The following is a 23,653-nucleotide window of genomic DNA, read 5'->3' on the forward strand; positions in this document are numbered from 1 at the left end:
TACTCTGGCCCCAGTTCACCTGTGAGGCAAAAGCTCCACGCTGACAGAGGCAAGCCACGCTACTCCCCCGCCCAAGGCTGCAGGGATGTCACTCCAGGAGAGGTGAGCCCCTGCCCCAGCCTCCAGCTCTGGAGCAACAGCACAGAGATCTTGGGCAGAGACAGAGACAGGCTGCAAGGGCAGGCAGCTCCAAAGCTCTCCCCAAGGGAAGTGAAATTTTTTGGAACAGAGAGTGGGGAAGTTCAAGGGTGATGATTTTGGTGATAAACAGGTAAGATGAGGTATTCAGTTCCATGACAGCAACAAGCAAAACCACGGGTGGTCTAGAAAATCATCAGGGAGAACCAGCGACAGAGATAGCTAGGAAGAGCCCTCCTGAAATAGAAATGAGCCTCAAAGACCACCTGGGCACAGGAGCACAATTTTAACTGGATCAAACTGTGGAGCAATTTATGTCCCCACGGCATTGTTGGAAACAATGGAGTGATCAGCAGGCAGTTAGCGGAGGCTAACAACAGTGTGTAATACCAAGGGAGACAAACAGCTTAACACACAGGTCAGGGACAGGGACAGTCAGAACATCTGTCATCTCAGGAAAACCGTATGCATGCCTGTAGACAACATTGGAGGCTTCACAGTAGTGGGGCACAGAATTCATTCAAACGGTCCAGCCAAATCTCTAAACAAACAGCAAGCAAACAATAAGAGGCTCCTGGGGGAGAGGTTGAGCATCCAGAGTTGATACAATATAATATCTAAAATTTCTGATTTTCAACCAAAAATAAGAAGACAAACAAAGAAGCGAGAGAGTGTGACCCATACATATAAAACAAATTAAAAACAGAAGCAGGCGAGAATGACTGCCTTTCAGATGGTCCAGCTATCAGATGTAGCAGACAAAGACTTTAAAACAGCTGTCATAAATATGTTCAAAGAATTAAAGAAAACTATGGTTACGAAGTAGAAAAATGTACAATGAGAATATCTTATCAAATAGAGAATATTAATAAAAACATAAAATTATATAAAAGAACCAAATGGAAATTCTGGAGGTAAAAAGTGTATTAAGCAACAAGAACAATTTAATTTACTATAGGAGTTCAACGGTAGATCTGAGCATGCAAAATAAAGAACTGGTAAATTTGAAGATAGATCAATAGAAAGTCTTAAAAACTAAGAGAAAGAGAGTGAAGGAAAATTAACAAAAACACAAGAAACCTCGGACACCATTAGGTGCACCAACATATGTGTGATATAAGTACTAGAAGGCAAGGAAAAAGAGAAAGAAGCAGAAAATTTTTTCAAAGAAATAATGGCTGAAAATTCTCAATCTGATGAAAAACATGAATCTACACTCAAGAAGCTCAACAAATTCTGAGTAGAATAAATGTAACAAGATACACTCCAGATAGATAATTGTAAAAAGTCTTAAAACTCAAGAGAAAAATCCTGAAAGAGGCAAGAGAAAAATGACTAATCACATAAAAGGAACCCCAGTTAGGCCGGGCACAGTGGCGCACGCCTGTAATCCCTGCACTCTGGGAGGCCTAGGCGGGCAGATCACGAGGTCAGGAGATCGAGACTATCCTGGCTAACACGGCGAAACCTCATCTCGACTAAAAATACAAAAAAATTAGCCGGGCACAGTGGCGGGCGCCTGTAGTCCCAGCTACTCGGGAGGCTGAGGCAGGAGAATGGTGTGAACCCAGGAGGTGGAGCTTGCAGTGAGACGAGATCACGCTACTGCACTCCAGCCTGCGCGACAGAGCGAGACTCCGTCTCAAAAAAAAAAAAAAAAAAAAGGAACCCCAATTAGAACAACAGATAGATTTCTTGTCAAAAACAGTAGACTTCAGAAAACAGTAGGATGACAAAATGTTGAAAGAAAGAACTGGTCAACTTAGAATCTTATAATCAGTAAAAGTCTATTTCAGAAATGAAGAGGATATAAAGACATTCCCAGATTAAAAGATGTTTTATTTAAGTTGATGGAATTTGTTGCTAGTAGAACCACTTTACAAGAAATATTAGAAATTCTAAACAAACTCTTTCAGGCTGAAAGCAAGTGACTCTAGATAGTAATTTAAATCCACATTTTAAAAAATCACCAGTAGAGATAATTATCTATAAATAATAGTATAGATGCATACATAGTTCTTCTCATCAGTTTAAAAATAAATTTTTTCTATATGTTAAGTCTGTAACATATAGAAATATTATACACTTGACAATAACCGTACAAAAGAGTCAGGTGGGAGCAAAGTTGTCTCGGAAATGACACCAGATGGTAACTTGAATGAACAGAAACAATGGAATAGAACCAAAAATGGTAAATAAAAAAGGTTAAAATGGCAAGTTCAATGAGTAAATACTTGCTCTCAATTATTCTCTGAGTTTTCTAAAAACATAAAATTATATAAATTATTAACTATAATCACGAATTGCTGAGTGTGTATCATATATAGATTTAACATATATAACAGTAGTAGCATAAAAAAGGAGAAAAAAGACTAGAACCATATGAGAGTAATGTTTTTGTATCTTATTAAAACGAAGTTCCCATAAATTAGAAATATTTAAGACATATTGTAAGCCCTGGAACAACCATTAAGAAAATGACTCAAAAACACAGTTAAAAAATCATAAAAGGAATCAAAATGCTATAGTACAAAACATTCACTTAATTGAAAACAGTAAAGTAGAAACAGAGGGACAAAAAAGGCATGGGATATAGAAAAAAGTAAAATGGCTGATACAAATCTAATGATATCAATAATCTATTAAACGTAAATTAATTAAACAACCAAATAAAAAGGCAGAGATTACTGGCATGCATAAAACAACAATAACAACACAACAACATCCAATTATATGCTCCATAGGAGACACACTTTAGATTCAAAGTTACCATTAGATTGACAGTAAAAGGATGGAAAAAGATGCATCATGCAGATGGCGACCATAAGAAAGCAGGAGTGGCAATATTTATATTAGACGAAATGAACCTCAAAACAACAAAAAACGTAATTAGGAATAAACAGGGACATATTATAATGATAAAATGGTCAATCAATTAAAAAGATATAAGAATTATAAACATAGTAATATACATATATTTACATAAGCACATAATATCAGAGCCCCAAATACGTGAATCAAAAACTGACAATCTAGAAGGAAGACATAGACAATTTAACAAAAATAGCTCGATGTGTAAATAACCCATTTTTAATAATGAAGAGAACAATTAGTCATAAGATTTTCAAGGATATGGAACAACTAAACAACCGTGTAAACCAACTAGACCCAATGGACTCCTGGAGAACACTTTACCCAGTAACGCAGAACGCACATTCTTCTCCAGCACACGTGGAACACTGCACAAGACAAGAGTCTATATGTGAGGCCATGAAAGAAGCCTTAACCCATTTAAAAAGACTGAAATTATACAAAGTATTTTCTTTGACCCCAATGGAATGAAATTTGAAATCAAGGACAAAATAAATTTGGGAATTTATAAATATGTGGACATTAAGCAACACACTCCTAAATAACAAATGGATCAAAGAAGAAATCACATGAGAAATTAGATAATACTTTGAGATTAAGGAAAATGAAGACCCAACATACCCACACTCACGGAAGGCAGCCAGGGCAATGCCTAGAGCGAATATGTAGCTGTAAATGTGTCTCTTGAAAAAAAACAGACCTTGAGTCGGTAACTTGAACTGCCTTTCAACACGGACGAAGACGAGTTTAACTGAACTTTAAGCAACAGCCTTGCTTGGACCTTTCCCCTTCTTTACCCTGCTTCCCTTAGGACCTTCAGTTTCTTTCCCCGAAGAACACTGGCTCAGTATATCACACGTACTTGAACTGGTATCAGGCTCCGCTTCTAGTGAACCCAATCTGACAACCACGCACTAGCTATGTGATCTTAGGTAAGCCCTAATGTCTCTGTATATTGAAAATAATGTGGACTTTGCCTACCTTGTATAGTGCCCTGAAAACGATGGCTTGTTATGCAGATGAATGTTACAGTGAGGTGGCCTTTACTTTACCACCCAAGCACGTGTGAAACCAAGACCAAGTGACTTTCCTGAACCTTCCTTTTTTCCCCATTGAGGGATGTGCAGACAAGACAGACAACAGGAAACTGTCTTTTGAATAACATGCCGCCTAGATGTGGGACCAGACGCTTCCCAATCTGCCACTCTCTGGCTACCTCCTACTGGAGAATTCCCATGGCTTGGTTATTTTACAAATAAAATGAGAGCAATGACGACCACCTTCCATGGCTATGAAAATGATTCCGTACGAGCGTGCGTACAAGTTTTGTAAAAAAATGGCCGGGTGCGGTGGCTCATGCCTGTAATCCCAGCACTTTGGGAGGCCAGAGCGGGCAGATCACCAGGTCAGGAGATCGAGACTATCCTGGCTAACACGGTGAAACCCCATCTCTACTAAAAATACAAAAAATTAGCCAAGCATGGTGGCAGGCACCTGTAGTCCCAGCTACTTAGGAGGCTTGAGGCGTGAGAATGGCGTGAACCCGGGAGGCAGAGCTTGCAGGGAGCCGAGATTGCTCCATTGCACTCCAGCCTGGGCAACAGAGCGAGACTCCACCTCAAAAATAAGTAAATAAGTAAATGAAAATAGAATGGCAGATAGTTATTCAACAAATACTGGATAGTACGAACCGAGTACGTGCGTGCCCTCTATGTGCTTGAAAGGAAAATCCTGTGTGGTTACAGGCCCTGCCATTGTCCCGTTTTACAGAAAGGAAGTATTCACGGGTGTCTCCTTGGTCTCTGTGGACGTAGCTGTGAAGTTTGAGAAAGTCTCTGCCCTCCCAGTACTCACAGTCCACTTGAGGGCTGGTCCTTACTATTTGTGGCTACTAGGACATGGTAGCAGCAAGTTCCAAGAGAAGCCAGGCCCAAAGGGGACGCTCACTCAGCCGGTCACCTGAGTCAGAAGTGCCCTCAGAGGTTGGTCCCTTCAGGAAAGACGTGTCCACCCTCCAGCCCCCCAGTGGTCTCGGTGGGCACCAGACCTGCTGTGATGAGAACAGCCTGAGGGAGCCGCTCTGGATGCCCCATGCTCCTGTTCTGACTCCCTCCCTCATTCAGACAGCAGGCGGGAGTGCTCCGTTAGGATGGAGGCTTAGACAGAATCTGAGGGTGCTTCATGGAGAGCAAACAGTGCTTTCTGCTAACATCGAAAACCAGCCGATGCTGTGACATGACTCACACTCAGTTACACGCAGAGACTTATCTGTGGGGCTCTGAGAAGCAAAGTCAGGTCACAGTTAAGAAGTTTAAAGCTCATGTCTCCAATCCCTAGGAGATGCTTCTTATCTCTGTTTGAAACTGACATGTAATAGTTGATAGTTATGTTATTTAAATGAAATTCCATAGTTAATTTCCATACTGTCATAAAGACAGGCTTTGCAATAAAGTTTCTGTAAATGGCAAGCCTAAATAAGCTGCAAAGATGAAGAAGATATTAACAATAAAATTATGTTTTGTGTCATTTCAAGTGCTTTGACTGTAGAAATCCATATTTAATCACCAATATAAGCCCAGAGACTTATATAAGGCTATTTTTAACTGTGTTTTGCAGATGAAGAAGCCAAGGTGTGGAGAAGAAAAGCTACTTCCTAACATCACAGAGTGGAAGCACCCGGGTCAGAATTGGAGCCAGAATGGTCTGACCCAGTCTCCTCTCTCATAGCTCACCACTATCTCATATTGTCTTTTAAAAATATTACTGTGTATCAGTCTAAGGCCGGGCACAGTGGCTCATGCTTGTAATCCCAGCACTTTGGGAGGCCAAGGTGGGCAGATCACCTGAAGTCGGGAGTTTGAGACCAGCCTGACCAACATGGTAAAACCCCATCTCTACTAAAACTACAAAATTAGCTGGGTGTGGTGGCGCATGCCTGTAACCCCAGCTACTCGGGAGGCTGAGGTAGGAGAATTGCTTGACACCGGGAGGTGGAGATCGCAGTGAGCTGAGTTCGCGCCATTACACTCCAGCCTGGGCAACAAGAGCAAAACTCCGTTTCCAAAAAAAAAAAAAAGAAAAGAAAAAAATACTGTGTATCAGTCTATAAAATGTTTAAAGTCTTTCTATTTCATTTACTGGATCAAGAGACTACATTTTACTTGTACTTGTTTTTCAGGGCTACTAATGTGCCCTATGGCTAAAAGTCCAAAATTTTCAAAGAATTACCATGGAAACTCAATTTTTGATCTTTAATATATTGAAATTTAATACAGACATCATTTCTGAGTCTCTCATCATTTTTGAAATAAATGCTCAAAGCATGCCCCCAGCCTCACAAGGAGCCAGAGGGTTGTGGGAAGAACGGGTTGTGACTCAGCCCAGTTTAGCAGTATGATCTGTTGACAGAAAAAGGCCCTTCTACAGGGAGGGCCAGGGGACTGGGTGGGGGTGGGGAAAGGGGAAGCGAGGGGAGGGAGGGAAGGGAGAAGGAAAGGGAGGGAAGCCACAGTCCCTGATGAAAATACACTTTCCACCAGAGGGCGATATTTTTGAAAGCTTTGATTTGGTTGCATATGGTACAAAAATGCAGTCATGATAAGCAAAACTGAAATATGTTTCTTTTATACTACAGATTTATACAGCAGTGAGTAAGAAAGATTGAATAAAGATGAAAGAAGAGTTAGAAATACTTCGTCCTAATAAGGCTGAGGGAATTTAAAACTATGTCAACAGGGCAAATCTACAAAGGATAGTTTAGGAAGAAATGGACTGAAATTTGAGAAGAAAATGAATTGAGCGTACCAGGAGATTCGATTTCCAGTCCCTTGCAAAACGACAGACTGAAGATGAGCATCAGCCCTAAGAGGATCCCTGCGTAGGAGACCTCTGTGAGCATGCACATCCGCCCGACAGACGCCGGACTCCCAGGAGCAACATTATAAACTGAAGTAACGTGAAGTTCTTCTCTACTTAAAGAATTTGGAGGGATATGAATATCATATGTTGCAAAACTGGATTTTTCCACAAATGATGATGCACTCACTGCCCACGTGATTTCAATGTCCACTGAAGGAGAAGGGTGGCTTTGCCATGAGCAGTCCATAAACTGCCAATGACAGCTGGCCGGGTGTTGAGATGTGCCTGTTACACAAATGTACATGAGACAGAAGCAGATAAAATGGCAAATGAAAGAAACCCTACTCCTAATGAAAAAAAAGGAAAGAAAATGGGAACCATCAGATAGCTTTAGTTAGACATTCATTGAGAAAATAAAGGGAACAATTTTTCCTAGGTGCCAACGGTAACAACAAGAACACTAGGAAACCTCTGTTTTCACGGATTGCATCTTAGGTGTCTTCAGAGGATATGGCAGTTGTATGGACAAGTACAACCTACTTACCTCAATTCCTATTTCAAATCCCCCACCAAGGCCAGCTATTCCAATGGCTGAGGGTGCAGACCATTCTAATAAAAAAAACAAACAAATGTTATCCTAACATTAAAACACCCTCAACATGTGAATATAGGAGGGAAAAATGCTAAAATCTAAAGAGTGCTTCTATTTAAAATAATGAGACTTGGTATTTCCCCCTGTTTTAAAGTGTTCTTCAAAAAGAATATGTAATTTTTAAAAAGTTGAAAATATTTGAAAAGTATTAGATATTCATTACCAGTCTCATAGCCTTACAAGCCCACGTCCTCTAATCTTTCTCTACCAACATGCATAAGACCAAACTATTGGTTCCCTAACCATTAACCATACAGAGCACCTGGTAACTTCAACTGTCAATACTTTGATAAAACAACTTAGCTGTAGCTCCAGTCTTCAGCTAGAATTCTGTCATAGATTTAAGAGATCAGAAGGATTCAAGAGAGTTTATTATCTAACAGTAACATAGTAATTGTTTCCATTGTACATTTCTGAGGGCAAAAACTATTCTAACACCTCTGATGCTTAAGCACAAGAAATAGGCTACAAATTCAAGGTTGTTAAAATTCTAACAAGATAAATTACATTTAGTACAGTAATTCTATTTGCCATGATATGGCTCATTTTAGGATTACTATATGCTTATTTTTCTTGATACAGAAACAGTCATGTTAAACAAGTCTAGAAAAATATATTTTCAATTTCGTGGGGGGATGGTCTGGCCAAAGCACTTTTTGAAAATGGTTGCTACCATGCATACTAGATAATAGAATACTGCTGGAATATATCCAGAACTCTCCTACCTAGGCTTAGAGAAGTATGGGTTACAGAAATCAGTGTCTGATAATTTTTTGTTCCCTATGTTAGGAACTGTCCCCGTGTTAAGACGCTGGTCTTGGCCGGAATCCCGGGGAACGTGTCGTGCCTTATTTGGACAGTTTTGAAATTACTGTCAGCAGAGTCAGCAGCTGCAGCTCAGGAAGAAGGGAGAGAAAAGTAGGTTTTGAAACCAGTAGGAAGGTTTGCTGGGGCTCTGAGACGAGCTCAAGGCTTCGTATTGGCTGTCCCTCCCCTTGGTCAGCAAGTCACCCCGTCAATGGAGCAGCTGGGGACCTGAGACATGCGGGGACTTTCTCATAGACTTTGAGTCGCATCTGACAATGGGCCCCCTTGGAATTGTGCCTCTACTTTGTTTGGTTTTACTGCTGAGAAGTCTGCCCATGGAAATTTGGATAATGCTTGAGAAAAAGACAATTGTTTTCTTCCCATTTTCAAAGCCACACACTGAGCTATGAAAACTGATCCATATAATAAGGAAGAGGTTCTTGCTGACTGTGGGGATACCTTGGGAAGAAATGGTGAATCTGCTGACTGCTAAATGGTGAATCTGCTGACTGCTATTTCCAGGTCATGTTTCACAAATGCATATATTGTATACTTATTGTCTGTGAGTGTCCCATGCTCTCTCAAAATAAAATAAAATTATGCTAAAAAACTGCTACTAATAGAAAATGTGTGCACTGAACAGCCAATGTTAAATCAGTATAAAAAACATTCTAGTTGGTTTTGACACACCTGTGTGCATTTTAAATATTACTATAAGTGTTAGTACTTGGGATTCATGGCAAATATTTTCATTTCATCTCTGAAGAATCAAGTAGTAGATTTCATCCCAGAAAGTAAAACCCGATGATACTGCTCTTGATATGATTCTGGCTTGGGAAAATTCTTCAAATGTCACAGTTTTTATGATCTACCACAGAAACAAAGAAGTTCACACATGGCCCCTTATTTTCACATCAATTTCCATAAAACAAAAGAAAGTAGCATACCATGAAGCTGAGGAATAAGAATTCATATTAAACAAAAGGAATGCACACGCTGCCATATTTAAAGATTTTTTCCATGGAAGAATTACAAAATGCATGCAAAACAAAGTTAGATCTACGTGTCGTGTCTTGTCTAATATTTTGAGGACAGAGAGAGACAGAAAGGCTAGTTCCCGTGGCTTGTTCACTGACACCAAACTGCACGTTCAGTCGAGTAGCCCTGATTACGTAAGTTTTAGTTGATATGCAGGAAACCTGTCCTACTCGCTATGCAATGTGTTCACATGAAAACAGACAGAACAAAGAATGAAGATTCTCTACTCCAGTGAACAGACGCCAACTTACTTCCATCTGGAAGGCGCGCCAGTACAATCCCGCTGCCTCCTCTGGCGGTCACCAGGAAGCCGGCTTTGATCACAGACAGAATTGCAAGGCCTTTAGCCTTCGCAATTACATGAGCTGTTAACGCGGAAAACAATGGGAAGGTAAGTATTTTGATCGATGTGCCTGGATAGACGATGGAGTGTTAAACAGAGTCAGAGTTAGGAAATATACCTAATGTAAATGAGTTAATGGGTGCAGCACACCAACATGGCACATGTATACATATGTAACAAACCTGCACGTTGTGCACATGCACCCTAGAACTTAAAGCATAATTAAATAAATAAATAAATAAATAAAACAGGGTCAGTGTACACAGAGGTTCTCCCTAGGAATTCAGGGCACACAGGAGCAATGAACAAAAGTCAGTCACTCAACAAACGGGCACGAGGCCTCTCTATTCCCACATGTGTTTTTTGTGTTTGCTATTTTTGCAGTGCTAAACACAACATCAGAAATATTCTCAAATCCTGTAACTGACAAAATAAATTAGATATTTGAATGAGATTTTACTGATAGCTGCTAGCATTGCAAATATTTTGGCAATTTCAATTAATTTAGGATATAGTGCACAACATAGAAGATAAAAGTTACATTTTCAATGAAATTAAGATCCATATAGTACTAAGGAGAAACTTTAAAAATTACAAAAAGGCAGCATGAATTAGAACTTTGATCTTAAAGCCATGTAGCTAAATTAACCTTGTATTAATTTAAAAAGTTGGATTCAAAACCAGAAAAATTAAGTAATTTTTCAATGTTAAACCATTTTTAACTTTATAAAATGATCAGCTATAGCATTTGAGTACCACTTAACTATTAGTACACTGATAATATAATTCCATTTAAAAATACTGTTTTATTCACATTTCAGAAATGTTCATTACATAAAATGAGGGTTATTAGTATATGTATCCAATGAATACAGTCCCACAGGATTCTGTGAATTTGTGACACAATGATACCTCGTTCAAACTAACACGGGAAGCCTATCATATAACTTTAAGGTAGCTTAATTTATTATTATTTTTGTCAAATATTCGCCAAGGAAGTGAAGTCAGACATGGGGCTCTAGTACACAGAGCAAAGGCTTTGCAGATGCCCCAAGAGAACACTAAAACGCTCATGTAATTATGCCACCATTTCAAAGTTTAAACTAAGAACCGACTCTTAGAAATAATTCATCCAACACCATGAAGTTCACATGCAGAACATTCGTGGAGCTGTTCTTAATAAGAAAGCTACAGAAAATAAGGTTGCATCCTGGATGGCTGTCTACTAAGTGTACTTTATTTTTGTATTTTAAAAGGTTATAATTATATTGTAATAAGATTAAAAGCTGTATAATATGTCATGCAGGTTTATTTTTATAGTCACTTGTTGGCAGAATGTCTTCCTCACATTCTATTCTCAATGCTTCCAGAGTTGCTATTGCCCCTATTGGGAATACTAGATATTAACAAAAGCGTGTTTTAAAATGAACATATTCCACATGTCAATTATATTTTTATAGATTTCCACTCAAATTCAGGGACACTAAAATAATAATAATCACTGAATAATCTACCAATTAGCTTTTGATTTATAACATAGAATGTACCAATTATAGATTTAATTGCTAAATTAAGTTTCACTTACTTCTTAGAATCCTAACATTAGAGGAGGCCAAACACACCACTGGGAAGGTCTCAAGATCTAGATGTCTTGCTTAAATGTTTTGTAGATTCAATTGCTTATCCTATGAAATAGCATCTTTGTTTTAATGTAAATATAATGCCCCCCACCAGACTCTAAGGAGATGTGGGCCTGGATCTCTGTTGGCTGTGGAACTTCTGTCTTTGCTACACCCACGCCTTGGGGTAATCTATTACTTAGACTAACATGCAAACAGAATTTCTTTTTCTGAGCTTCACCCACTGACAGGGGCTCCTTCAGAATACTGATACTGAAAATCTAGTTTTTCTTGTTGAGTTTTCTTTAAGCTCTAAAGCAGCGCTTCTGAAACTAGTGTGTGTGTGTACTTCACTGGGACCTTGGGAGGAATGCAGACTGATTTGTGACATCTGACCAGATTTCTCACAAGCTCCCAGGGGATGTCAAGCTGCAGATTCAGACTGCACCTGGAGTAGCAAGGCTCTACCAAGCACTGTTTCCTCAAGACAGGAGGAGTCACCGGGCCAATGCAACAATAATTAATATCATGATTAAGATTATTAAAACAATAACAAATTTTTAAAACATTATTTAAAGTTTTATTACATAACTTTAGATATCTGGCTTAGAAAAATTAAACTTATCTCTTTAATGCAGGACCCAGAGTCATGTACTCTGATTAAGAGGGAGGCTGGTCTGTAACAGTGTCCAGGCTAATTGGCATGAGACAAGTATTCTGTGAACACCCTTTGGAAATAACTAGAAGTGCTGATGAACAGATAGTGGTTTTCAAAGGCTCCCCTCTGGACCGATCTTATGTGTCACTGACTACTTAAGAATTACATAAGAAACACGTTTAAAACATGCATTCCTGGACACACTGCACTAAAAGTCTGATTTGGCAGGTTTGGAATGAGGCTTAAGAACTGTGCTTTTACGGTCTAGGGGATACTGATGCACATCTGTGTTGGGAATTACTGATTAATGTCTTAAACCACTAGAGAATGTAAATGTCTTATGTGGAAGGAGAAAACACAAAATTAAAATTTATGTATGAGATTAGCTGGTGAGTTTGCGAGGTTAGCTTGCAGAGTCCTTAGCACGCAATGCGAAGGACAGACAAGGCTGCAGAGAGCTGAAGTGGAACAGAAACATGTGGTGTTTGGGGCACTGGCACCCCGGGGTGGGAGGCAGGAGAAAAAGCCTAAGCAAAAGGGAGAGACAGGGAGGGAAGAGGCCCTGCTGGTTTGCCTGGTCTGCAGTTGGCCCTGTCCAGACCCCTTGCACCTGGAGTAGCAAGGGTCTATGAGGACTGTTTTCTCATGATGGGAGAAGTGACAGGAATGCAAAAATAATTACTATCATTATTAAGATTATTCTATCAATAACAAATTTTTAAAACAGAGCTCAGAGTCATGTGCTGTGATTGATTAAGAGGGAGGTTGGTCTGTAACATTGCCAAAGTGAATTGGCATTTGGATCTCCTTGGCATGAAACAAGTTATGCTGTGAACACCCTTTGGAAATAACCGGAAGTGGTAATGAACAGGTAGTGGTTTCCAGAGCATCCCTGGATCAGCCATGAGAAAAAAGGTGGAGGAACTACTTGTTGGCATTGATAGAGGCTTCTGCCTGAAATGGAGTGTTGAACAATGCAAAAAACAACTTAGGAAAAAAACATTTAGAGATGAACAGCACTCATCCTATTTACCTACCAGGAATGATCTTATCAGGTCCATTTCTGGAAGTTATTTCTGTGAATTCTCTTAATATTTTGGCAGCCTTTTTTGCTTCTGATTTCAAATTGGAAGGTATAGGGTTATTCACTGAAAGATAAAAAAAGATATTTTAATAAAAATTCTGCTAAATAGAAGTGAGAAATTTATTACAATTTCATTCTTCCCATATACAATTGTCAGAAGTGTTTGAACCAGAGAGACTCCATCTTGAATAGGAGCTAGTGAAATAAGGCTGAGACCTACTAGGCTGCACTCCCAGGAGGTTAGGCATTCCAAGTCGCAGGATGAGACAGGAGGTCCACACAAGATACAGGTCATGAAGACCTTGCTGACAAAACAGCATGCAGTAAAGGAGCCGGCCAAATCCACCAAAACCAAGACAGCAATGAAAGTGACCTCTGGTCATCTTCACTGCTCATTATACACTAATTCTAATGCGTCAGCTGCGAAAAGACACTCCCACCAGTGCCACGACAGTTTACAAGGGAACATGTAGGGAAGTTACCCTACATGGTGTAAAAAGGGGAGGAACCCTCAGTTCTGGGAATTGCCCACCCCTTTTCCAGAAAACTCACAAATAATCCACTCCTTGTTTAGCATGTAATTGAAAAATAACTATAAGTATCCTTAGTTGAGCAGTCCATGCCACTGCTTGCCTATTGAGTAGCCCTTCTTTATTCCTTTACTTTCTTAATAAACTTGTTTTCACTTTATGGACTTGCCCTGAGTTCTTTCTAGCGTGAGGTCCAAGAATCCTCTCTTGGGGTCTAGATCGGGACCCCTTTTTGGTAACACAATGAAGCATTAACACAGCATAGCCTATCAAAGGAAATGAACTGGAAATGCTCATTGACAATATCATCTCTCTTTCTACTAATAAATAAAATCTATGCTGAGAGTGGGAAACTCTAAACTCTCAGAATTTCAGAAATTATAAAATCCTTGGGCCCCAAAGGATGTTAAACAAAACCTGGCCAAACCTCTGTTATGTATCTTCTTCCTGCAATTAACAGACTTCAATACTAACTTAAAATAAGAATTTAAAATTTAAAAATAAATATATTTTGTATCTATAATATGTAGTATAAAATTTAATATATTTTGTTGTTCTTGTCAAAAATGTTGGAACTGGCTGCCTGTAGACTTTCCGATGAGTACAACTCTAGGAGACTTGGGAATTGAGTCTACAAGTAATGCTGGCCTGCATTTCTATGGCACTTTATGTTTTTAGTGTCACCTGGACATTTATACAGTCACTGGAGGGCTTGTCATAAAAAAGCTCACATAATTCTTCCAGCTCTGAAGTGTATCAGAGAAGATGGACTATTCTTTTGTCACTGGACGAGGAATCAGCAGAGCGAAGAAGCTGAGTGTTTCAGTGCAGGACCACGAGAGCCCTGAGGCTGAGAAGTTCTTGTCTCACTGACTACAGTTAAGAGGCTCATGTGTGACTGTACTGCACGATGTCAGGATCTAGAAGGTTGAAGGCATTCATTTCCACTGTTTCACCTCAGTAATTTACAGAACGTAGATGAAGTACGCTAATGGAGGCTTGCTTTTGTAAAAGGAAAATAAATCTCAGGACCCCAAAATCACCAAGCCAAGGGAAAAGTCAAGCTGGGAACTCTGTCAGGCAAACCCGCCTCCCATTTTGTTCCTAAAAAGATAGCTACAAAGGTAAGCTACACACTTCCCTCACAATTTGCCACAAGGAAATTCCCTGTGGACAAAAGATGGAACTCAGACTCTTCCCTCTGCTCACATGAGACAAATGCATATCTATTGTTTCCTTTGCACTGTTTGTTTCACTAAGCCAGACTAAGGCGTAAGTGACTATTCCTGTAAATCGCATACTCAAAGACTAATCAGAAACTCAAAAGAATGCAACTGTTTGTCTTTTATCTACTTATGATCAGGAAGCCCCCTCCCCACTTCGAATTGTCCCGCCTTTCTGGATCTAATCAATCTTACATATATTGATTGATGTCTCATGTATCCCTAAAATGTATAAAACCAAACTATACTCAGATCATCTTGAGCACAGGTCGTCAAGACCTCCTGAGGCTGTGTCATGGGCCATCCTTAACCTTGACAAAATAAACTTCTAAAATTGCTTAAGACCTGTGTCAGATCTCAAGTGTAAACTCATGGTTTACTCTTTCAACAGATCAAATGCTCAAAGAGCATAGGAGAAAAAATCCCTTTCTTTTATTTAAGAAAATATAAATATTTCTAATAAAATGTGATGTATTTTGGTGCTTGGTATGTTTGAAAGATGTAATTTATTTCAAAAGTGAAAACTGGCTGGGTACTCCCAGCACTTTGGGAGGCCAAAGGAGGAGGATAACTTGAGGCCAGGAGTTTGAGACCGGCCTGAGCAACATAGTGAGACCCCATCTCTACCAATAACACATTTTAAAAATTAGCCAGGCATGGTGGCGTGCACCTGAAGTCCTTGCTACCCAAGAGGCTAAGGCAGGAGGATTACTTGAACTCAGGAGTTTAAGGCTGCAGTGAGCTATGACTGGGCTACTGCACTCCAGCCTAGGCAACAGGGCAAGGCCCTGTCTCAAAATAAAATAAAATTTTAAAAAGTTAGAACTGATTTAGGGTCATTTTGGAGTTCTATTTTAATTTATTTAAAAGATGTCAGTATCAGTTCTTTGTGGCTCAACACAGGAGTATTAGTATCAAATCAGGAAAAAAATCCATCCCAAGAATCATCAATGGCATTAAGTAAGATAGAGGAAGGTATTTCCATAGATACTTTATGCAAAATTAAGTGTGCATGATGCATGTGTGTAGCTCTTTACTCCTTTTAAAAACAAGTGGCATCACAGCATTAGTGTATTTTGGCACGTTGCATTTTAAAATTATCTCAGAATGGTTAAAATATTGCCTCTTAGTGTAGGCTTTTCAAATCAACTTCATGAGACACAATTTACAAAACGAAACCTACCTGTTACAGGTATAGCTCAGTAGGCATGGACAGAGAGAGGTAGAGACCACCCCTGACGACTCCATCCATGCCCTCTGCAGTGGTCACTCCTGTACCCAGTCCCTGCCTCAGGTTGGTGCCAATCTGAGTTCTGTCACTGAGTATGAATTTTGTCTGTGCCAGAATTTCCTGTAGTCATCAGTGTGTGTTCTTTTCTATCTAGCTTATTTTACTCACATGAAATTACTGAGACTCACTCACATTGCTGCATAGATCAGCTCTTCCTTTTTGAGTGCCAACTGGTATTCAATGTGTGGACATAGCACAATTTGTCCTTCCAGTCACTATTGATAGACAATTGGGTTCTTTCCAGCTTTTGGCTATTATAAATAAAACTGCTATAAATATTCCTTTCTAAGCCTTTTGTGAAAAAAATGTTTTATGGCCGGGCACGGTGGCTCATGCCTGTAATCCCAGCACTTTGGGAGGCTGAGGCAGGAGGATCACCTGAGGTCAGGAGTTGGAGACCAGCCTGGCTAACATGGTGAAACCCCATCTCTACTGAAAATACAAAAAATTAGTCTGACGTGGTGACGCGTGCCTGCAATCCTAGCTACTCGGGAGTCTGAGGCAGGAGAATTGCTTGAACCTGGAGGTTGCAGTGAGCCAAGATGGTGCCTTTGCACTCCAGCTTGGGCAGCAACAGTGAAACTCCATCTCAAAAAAAAAGAAAAAGAAAAAATGTTTTATTTCTCTTGGGTAATTACGGAAGATAGGAATTGCCAGTTCATGTGGTAAATGTGTATTTAGCAATGTAAGGAGCCACGTAAGAGTTCTCTAAAGTGATTATACATTTTAGGCTTCCACCAGAAACTTATAAGAGTTCTGGTTATTCCATATTCTCACAAACACTTTCAATGTCCAGTTTTTAAAATTTTAGATATTTTAATGGGTACATAGTGGCCTTTCATTGTGGATTTAATTTTCATTTCTCAGATGACTAATGATGTTGAACACTTTTTCCTATTCCTATATCTTGTAAAGTGTCTGTTTAAATCTTTTGTCCATGTCCTTTAACCACTTTTTAACAGAGTTGTTTTTTTGCTTGTTAAAGTAAGTTTCTTATAGATTTTGGATATTAGACCTTTGTTGGATATATAGCTTACAAATATTTTCTTCTATTCTGTAGGTTGCCTGTTTTCTCTGTTGATAGTTTCTTTTGCTGTTCAGAAGCTCTTTAAGTAGGTCCCATTTGTCAATTTTTGTTTTTGTTGTAATTGCTTTTGGTATCTTTATCATAAAATCTTTGCCAGGGATTATGTCCATAATGGAATTTCCTAGGTTATCTTCCAGAGTTTTTATAGTTTTAGGTTTTACATTGTTAAAGCAGGCTAAATATGACCTGAGGACTCCATACTTCAATATTTGAGTCCTTGTAGACGAACTGCAACCTAACTTAATATGTAGACAAAATTGAGAACCTAACTTAGGAGTATGCATCTGTAACAATAGCTCAGTCTTGGCCAATCCCAGCAGCCATACTTCAACCACTCATACACTGCTGAGTGTTCAAATAAGGCAAATGATGAGCTGTACCCAATCCAGTTGTTTCTGTACTTCATTTCTGATTTCTGTATTATCACTTCCCCCTTTTTTTTTAAGTCTATAAATTTGTTCTGACCATGAGGCATCCTTGGAGTCTCTCTGAATCTGCTGTGATTCTGGGGACTGTCCAACTTGCAAATCATTCATTGCTCAATTAAACTCCTTAAAATTTAATTCAGCTGAAGTTTTTAACAACATTCAAGTCTTTAATCCATCTTTAATTTATTTTTTTGCATATGGTGTAAGGAAGCGGTCCCGTTTCAGTCTTCTGCATATGGCTAGCCAGGTATTCCACCACCATTTATTGAATATGGAGTCCTTTCCCCATTGCTTATTTTTGTTGACTTTGTCAAAAATCAGATGATTGTAGGTGCGTAACATTAATTCTAGGCTCTTGATTCTGTTCATTGGTCTATGTGTCTGTTTTTGTACCACTACCATGCTGCTTTCATTACTGTAGCTTTGTAGTATAGTTTGAAGTCAGGTAGCATGATGCCTCCAGTTTTGTTCTTTTTGCTTAGGATTGCCTTGCCTATTTGGGCTCTTTCTTGGTTCCATACGAATTTTAAAATAGTTTTGTTTTCTTTTCTAATTCTGTGAAGAATGGCATCGGTAGTATAATAGGAATAGTGTTGAATCTATAAATTGCTCTAGGCAGTATGGCAATTTTAATAATATTGATTCTTCCTATCCTTGAGCAAGGAATGTTTTTCCATGTTTGTGTCATCTCTGATTTTTTTCAGCAGTGCTTTGTAATTCTTGTTGTTGAGATCTTTCACCTCCTTGGTTACCTATATTCTTAGGTATTTTATTTTTGTGTGTTAAATAGGTGTTTTAAATTGCATAATCTGCCATTTCTAGATCTGTTTTTGACTGATTCTTCTTCTAGCTCTGCATTATGTTTTCCTGTTTTTACTTCTTTCTAGTAAAACAGCATTGTAGATATCACCATGTTGAGTGCCTAGATTTCATTGCTTCCCTTAAAAGTGTTGACACTTGTGTTAGCAGGCAGTGAGTTACTTGCAGATCAGCTTGATCATTTGTTGGCTTATTGTTGTGTTCTGTTTGTGTGTCTAGAGTAGTCTTTAGAACTATTTTACCCATCAGGTGTGTCCCTTCTGGGTTCTCTCCTGGGTGCCCTGGTTGTTTAATAAGCTCTCCTCATTGTGGCTGTTTGGAATGGCTGTCCCCAGCCTGATGCAAGCACTGTGAATAGTTCACCTCAAAGCTTCATGGCAGTTGTTCTTGCCCTGCTTTGCAAATTTCACCCTACACAGATAGCACTTAATATTCAGCCGAAGGCTCAGGGGGATCCCTTTGCAGATTTCTGGAGCTCTTTCTCTCAGCCGTCCCTCATTGCTAGTAACATGCTCTGGAAATTCCAGTTACCTCAGCCTCTTCAGACTGTTTCTGCCTCTTCGTTTCAGCAGAAGCCTGGGCTCTGGGTGCCCCCTCCTTGTCCTGCAGTTTAGGAAGTGCTCCAAGCAGAAAATGGTCACTAATGGAGTTCACCTCCTGTTCCCCTTATCTTATGGATCTCAGACATGTCCAACATGCGCAAACAGTGCTCTACACACAGTTGCCTATTTTCCTAGCTGTTTACCATGAGTGTAACAGGAGCCGTTTCACTGCCATGGCCAGTAGCTCTCAGTGCATTTTCCATTTGTTCTTTTATGATGAGCAATGCTGACTACATTTCTAGCAAAGGTTTTTCATGCACCTTGTCTATTTACAGGGGGTTTCTCTCTGTTTCGTATTATACATTAAAAAATTAATATTTTTTCTGGAATATGATTTAAAAACATTGACTCCCTGTTACTTGTCTTTTGAATTTGCTTTTTTTCTGTTTTTTCTTAATGAAATCAAATCTGTCTTCTATCTTACAAGGGTCTTTTAAAAAAACACAGTAATTTTCAATTTCAAATGGGAAAATAAGCAAGAAGAGCTAGGAAATAATACGTAAAGGAAGAACAATGAGAGCCCAGCCTTGACAGAATCTGTGACACATTACAAAGCCTCAGTAATTAATACATAATAGCAGATGCAAATGTAGGACAAAAATTAATGTACAAAGAAGAAAATTCAGAAATTGACCCAAATATATTTTACAAATTTAATATATAATAAAAATGACATTTCAATTCTATGTTGAAATGATGTATTGCATACTAGATAATGTTCATTTGGGGAGAAACACAAAAAATTCATTCATGGCTTTGTGTTACAGAAAGATAAACTCCAAATTCATTGAAGATGAAACTCCAAATTCATTTAGAATGTCAAATATCAAATTATAAAAGAACCAGGAATTATAGAATTTTTTTTCAACTTTATAGTGCAAAAGACCCAAGTATGGCAACAAAATTTCTATATTTCTATATTTTTACATGATCAGCAATTATTTGTACAAAGCACAAGTACACTGTAAAATACAGGAAAAAGTATAGATACGCAAATATGAAGGATAAAAAGCATCTATAACATTAATACCCACCAATACTACTGCCTGCATTTTGATGTATGCTTCAACTGATTCCTATTGCTAAACATGTAGACTGATTCCACTTTTAGCTTTTATAGCCATTACTGTCAGGTGGTAATTATCTTGGGAGAGATGCTCTAGATGTTCAATACATTTTAATTACATATATACATATTATACATATATCTAGATGCTGGATACATTTGAATTAGTTCACTGGAGTGGAAACTTGTTCTTTCTGCTGCTGAATATTTCATCTACTTTATTTCAGAGGCAGCACAACTTGTCTGCTTCCATTGATGCTGCAGCCATAGTATCCAGAGTGGAGTGGGTGACCCGAGGCTGCTGTATCAGGACAACATTCCTCTTTGTGCCACAGCAGGGCTTTATAACCAAAGCTGGTCCAATACCAGCATCTGATGGAGGACTTGTGTAGGAGCTGCCAGAAGAACTTTTTCCAAGGCACTTCTGTTTCCACTTGCTGTGGGATTTTTGTCTCCACGGGGGTAGAGTCTGAGAGTAAAGCCTTGGTAGGGGAGCCTGGCAGGAGGTGGAGAGAGAACCTGGGCTCTGCAGAGCCAGACTGAAGTCACAGCAGCTCTAGACTTCTTCGTCAAATGGACCAGCAACATCTTTTTCTGTTAAAGCCAATTTAGACTAGATTTTCTGATACATGCAACTGAAGCACTGTAAATAATACATAAATCTTATCCCCTCAGAAGACTTTCTACTTTGAACTCTCAACCAAGCAGTATTAGAGCAGTCAAATAAGCAAATTCCTCAGTTGAGAGTTGATCTTGCAAACATCCTGCTGTAGGGAAAGGTCATGGCCTGATTTGTAAACACGAGAAGAGAGCCATTGGACTTGGGAATCAGATGCAGCCTCGCACAGCTGCAGACCACAAGACTCATCCTAGACACAGCCTGTGTCACTGTGATCCAGCTGTTGACAAGGCTGGGCACAGTAAGGACATCTTCAATGTGTCAGTTGAACTACAGAAAATGTTACAGATTCTAATCAACTTCTGATAAAATCATGCCTAGTCATAGTTACATGCAGTGAATTTCTCTGTCAGAACAAAAACATAAGCAAATAAAAATGTAGATATAAGCCTCAAATCCCATCCTCAGCATTAAATGATGGCTCACCCATTTTTCTTCTGCAATACCATAAGGCATACAGAGCATGACCTGTTCAGAGTGCTGATGTCCCATTCTATCGTATGGCCAAAGTTACGAAGACACAGGTCATTACTAATGAAGCCTCTTAAACCTCATATCGTGGTTAGAATTTGCACTGTCATAAACGTCTTAAGCCCCTTGAATCATGCAAAATCTCTATAAATATTTAAGTTTTTTCCTGGAAAAAAAAAGGGTGGCTGCCAAACCTCAAGCTAATAAACTTTCAGATAAAGTTTTCTTTAAAAAAAAAGTTAAAATGTTTGAAATTTTCATAGTAACACATTTTTTAAATTAGAAGGGCTTATAAAATACAGTAAAAAAAAATTTTCTTTGGAAACCTCAAAAGTGTAAATCAGCTTAAGATCTGGAAATAATTTTAGGTATTGATCACAGGTCTATAAACTCAATGCTAGAGCCACTGGGGGCAAACACGGACATGAGAATCCTACTTGGAGCCAACTGCCACCTGAGGTGAGAAAGTTGACTACGGTTTCCAATCTAGTCTTCCACGGAGGGTCAGGAATGAAAGCACGAAGACCCAAGGGCCCCCCTCCACCACTTTCATTACCAGAGTTCAGATTTCCAAACTTTTGCTTCCCTTATATTATTTTCTTCAATGGACTCTAATTATGAAAGGAATACTTACAGGAAAGCAAGCTTAGTAAATTTGGTTTTCCAAGTTCTTATTGATTACATATTCATCAAATTATTAAACCTTATACTTTACGTGAAATGGAGATTAACTCACTAAACTGATAAAATTCCATCTAAGATCAAAGGAACTAGAATGCTGCTAAAGATATATTTAGAATAAGTTGAAGAAATCTTAGCCAAAAGAAAGTGTTGTATCTAATCTTTGAAGAGGTTTTCAAATGTTGCCTTAAGCTACTTTTATTAACAAAACTGCATTTTGAACCCCACTGCTTGACAACTATTGCCTTTGTTTCTCAAGTCAATTCTTACCTTTCTGTGGCCTTGGTTTAACTACTTCCTTTGTTTTAAGGAAACAAAGCTTGTCAGTTCTCAAAATAAAAACCTGTCTCTCTGGTCAGATCATTAACTTCCCCAGTCATACTTTAAACCAGACTACCATTTGAACATCAAGTGCTAGCCTGAGCTTGTTTCCAGTCCCCGGAACCCAGCCACAGGGGAAGGAAGAGGACAGAGAGAGGTTTCTCTGCTCCCTCGGGAGTCAAGAAAGCCCTTTATTTATCCCTGCCATCCCTCTTCTCCAGCTGAAAAGTGTGATCTTGGTACAGAGCAGGTCCACACATGCCACACTGGTCTGATCTTTTAGAGTAAAGAAAATCTTTTAAAAAACTTCATGTACTTAGGTCTCAAAGAGCAGAGAATTATGTCTCATCATGACGCCACTCACTGGCAAATAAGCTGGCGTGCACAGGGACTTGTGAGGCTCTCAGCAGAGTCAGGGCAGCAGTTATTTCCCTTTGACTGCATCAACGTCCTATGTTTGTGTTGACATGCCAGATCCTTATTTCTGCGGAATGAGAAATCTGAGAATAAAGATTTCCTAAACAGAACAAAAGTATCAAATCACTTTTGATGAGCAAACATTAAACTTTTTTTTTTAACTTACAAAGAATGTGGGGTAACATTTACTAGTTTTACAGAAATTTTGTTTAAATAGAACATTAGTGAACTAAATAACCAATTCTCCTTAAACATGATAGACAGGATGGAGGCTATCACTCTGATCATTTTAACCTCCAACATAGTAATTTGTAAACATCAATCGCTGCACAAGTATTTTAATAAGAGGCCAGCCCATGGGAGTAAACAGCACCTTAGCCTCGAGACCTGTTATTTCTCTCAACTATGTGTACAGATTTTCTAAGTCGTTATGAATTCAGATATTCCCTACATCTCAATAAAAACACCTAGGAGAACGAGAAATCAGGACATGCATCTCCTGTAAGCAGAAGAGAAACCGAGCACCTACTCTCTTGCGGGGGCAGCTTCCTGTCACTTCCAACTCAGCCTCCATGGGGGCACGAGCATATTGGTTCAAATGAAGTGAAAAGGACACAGCTCTGTCCACAGTGTAAATCCCGTTTCCTTACGGTGGTCAACCGATTCAGACCAGTTTCACACTTCCTTAACGAAGGAAAAACTCAGCAGCCAGCGCTCAGGCCCAGCGATCTGAGAGGACCCGTGCTTGCCACGACCCCGCGGCCCAGCGACCCCCGGCGCCAGGTGTTGGGGGCACTGGCCCTTCCCTTCCGGGTGTGAAGGGCTGGCCCTTCTCTTTCAGGTCGCGGGGCGGGCAAACTCGAACCTCGCCGGAGCCCTACTCAAGGCCTCCTCCCCGCGCCCGCCGCGGGTTCCACGCGCATTCCAAGCGCGCGCATCCGACCCAAACTTCAGAGCCGCCTCCGTGGAA

At 39.4% G+C, this 23,653-nt stretch overlaps 1 protein-coding gene across 2 annotated transcripts in view; it reads right to left on the minus strand.

The window, feature by feature from the left end:
* SH3YL1 (SH3 and SYLF domain containing 1) overlaps window positions 1-23,653 on the minus strand; it is a 47,471-nt gene that overhangs the window by 23,411 nt on the left and 407 nt on the right. For both annotated transcript variants that reach the window (XM_025405826.1, XM_025405825.1), the window contains exons 2-4: window positions 13,022-13,132; window positions 9,616-9,729; window positions 7,412-7,476 (exon numbers count right to left, since the gene is read on the minus strand). In XM_025405826.1, the coding sequence (XP_025261611.1) occupies window positions 7,412-7,476; window positions 9,616-9,729; window positions 13,022-13,132 (290 nt within the window). The remainder of the gene's footprint in view (window positions 1-7,411; window positions 7,477-9,615; window positions 9,730-13,021; window positions 13,133-23,653) is intronic.

The sequence above is a fragment of the Theropithecus gelada genome, chromosome 13 (genome assembly GCF_003255815.1).
Source record: "Theropithecus gelada isolate Dixy chromosome 13, Tgel_1.0, whole genome shotgun sequence".
Lineage (NCBI taxonomy): Eukaryota > Metazoa > Chordata > Mammalia > Primates > Cercopithecidae > Theropithecus > Theropithecus gelada.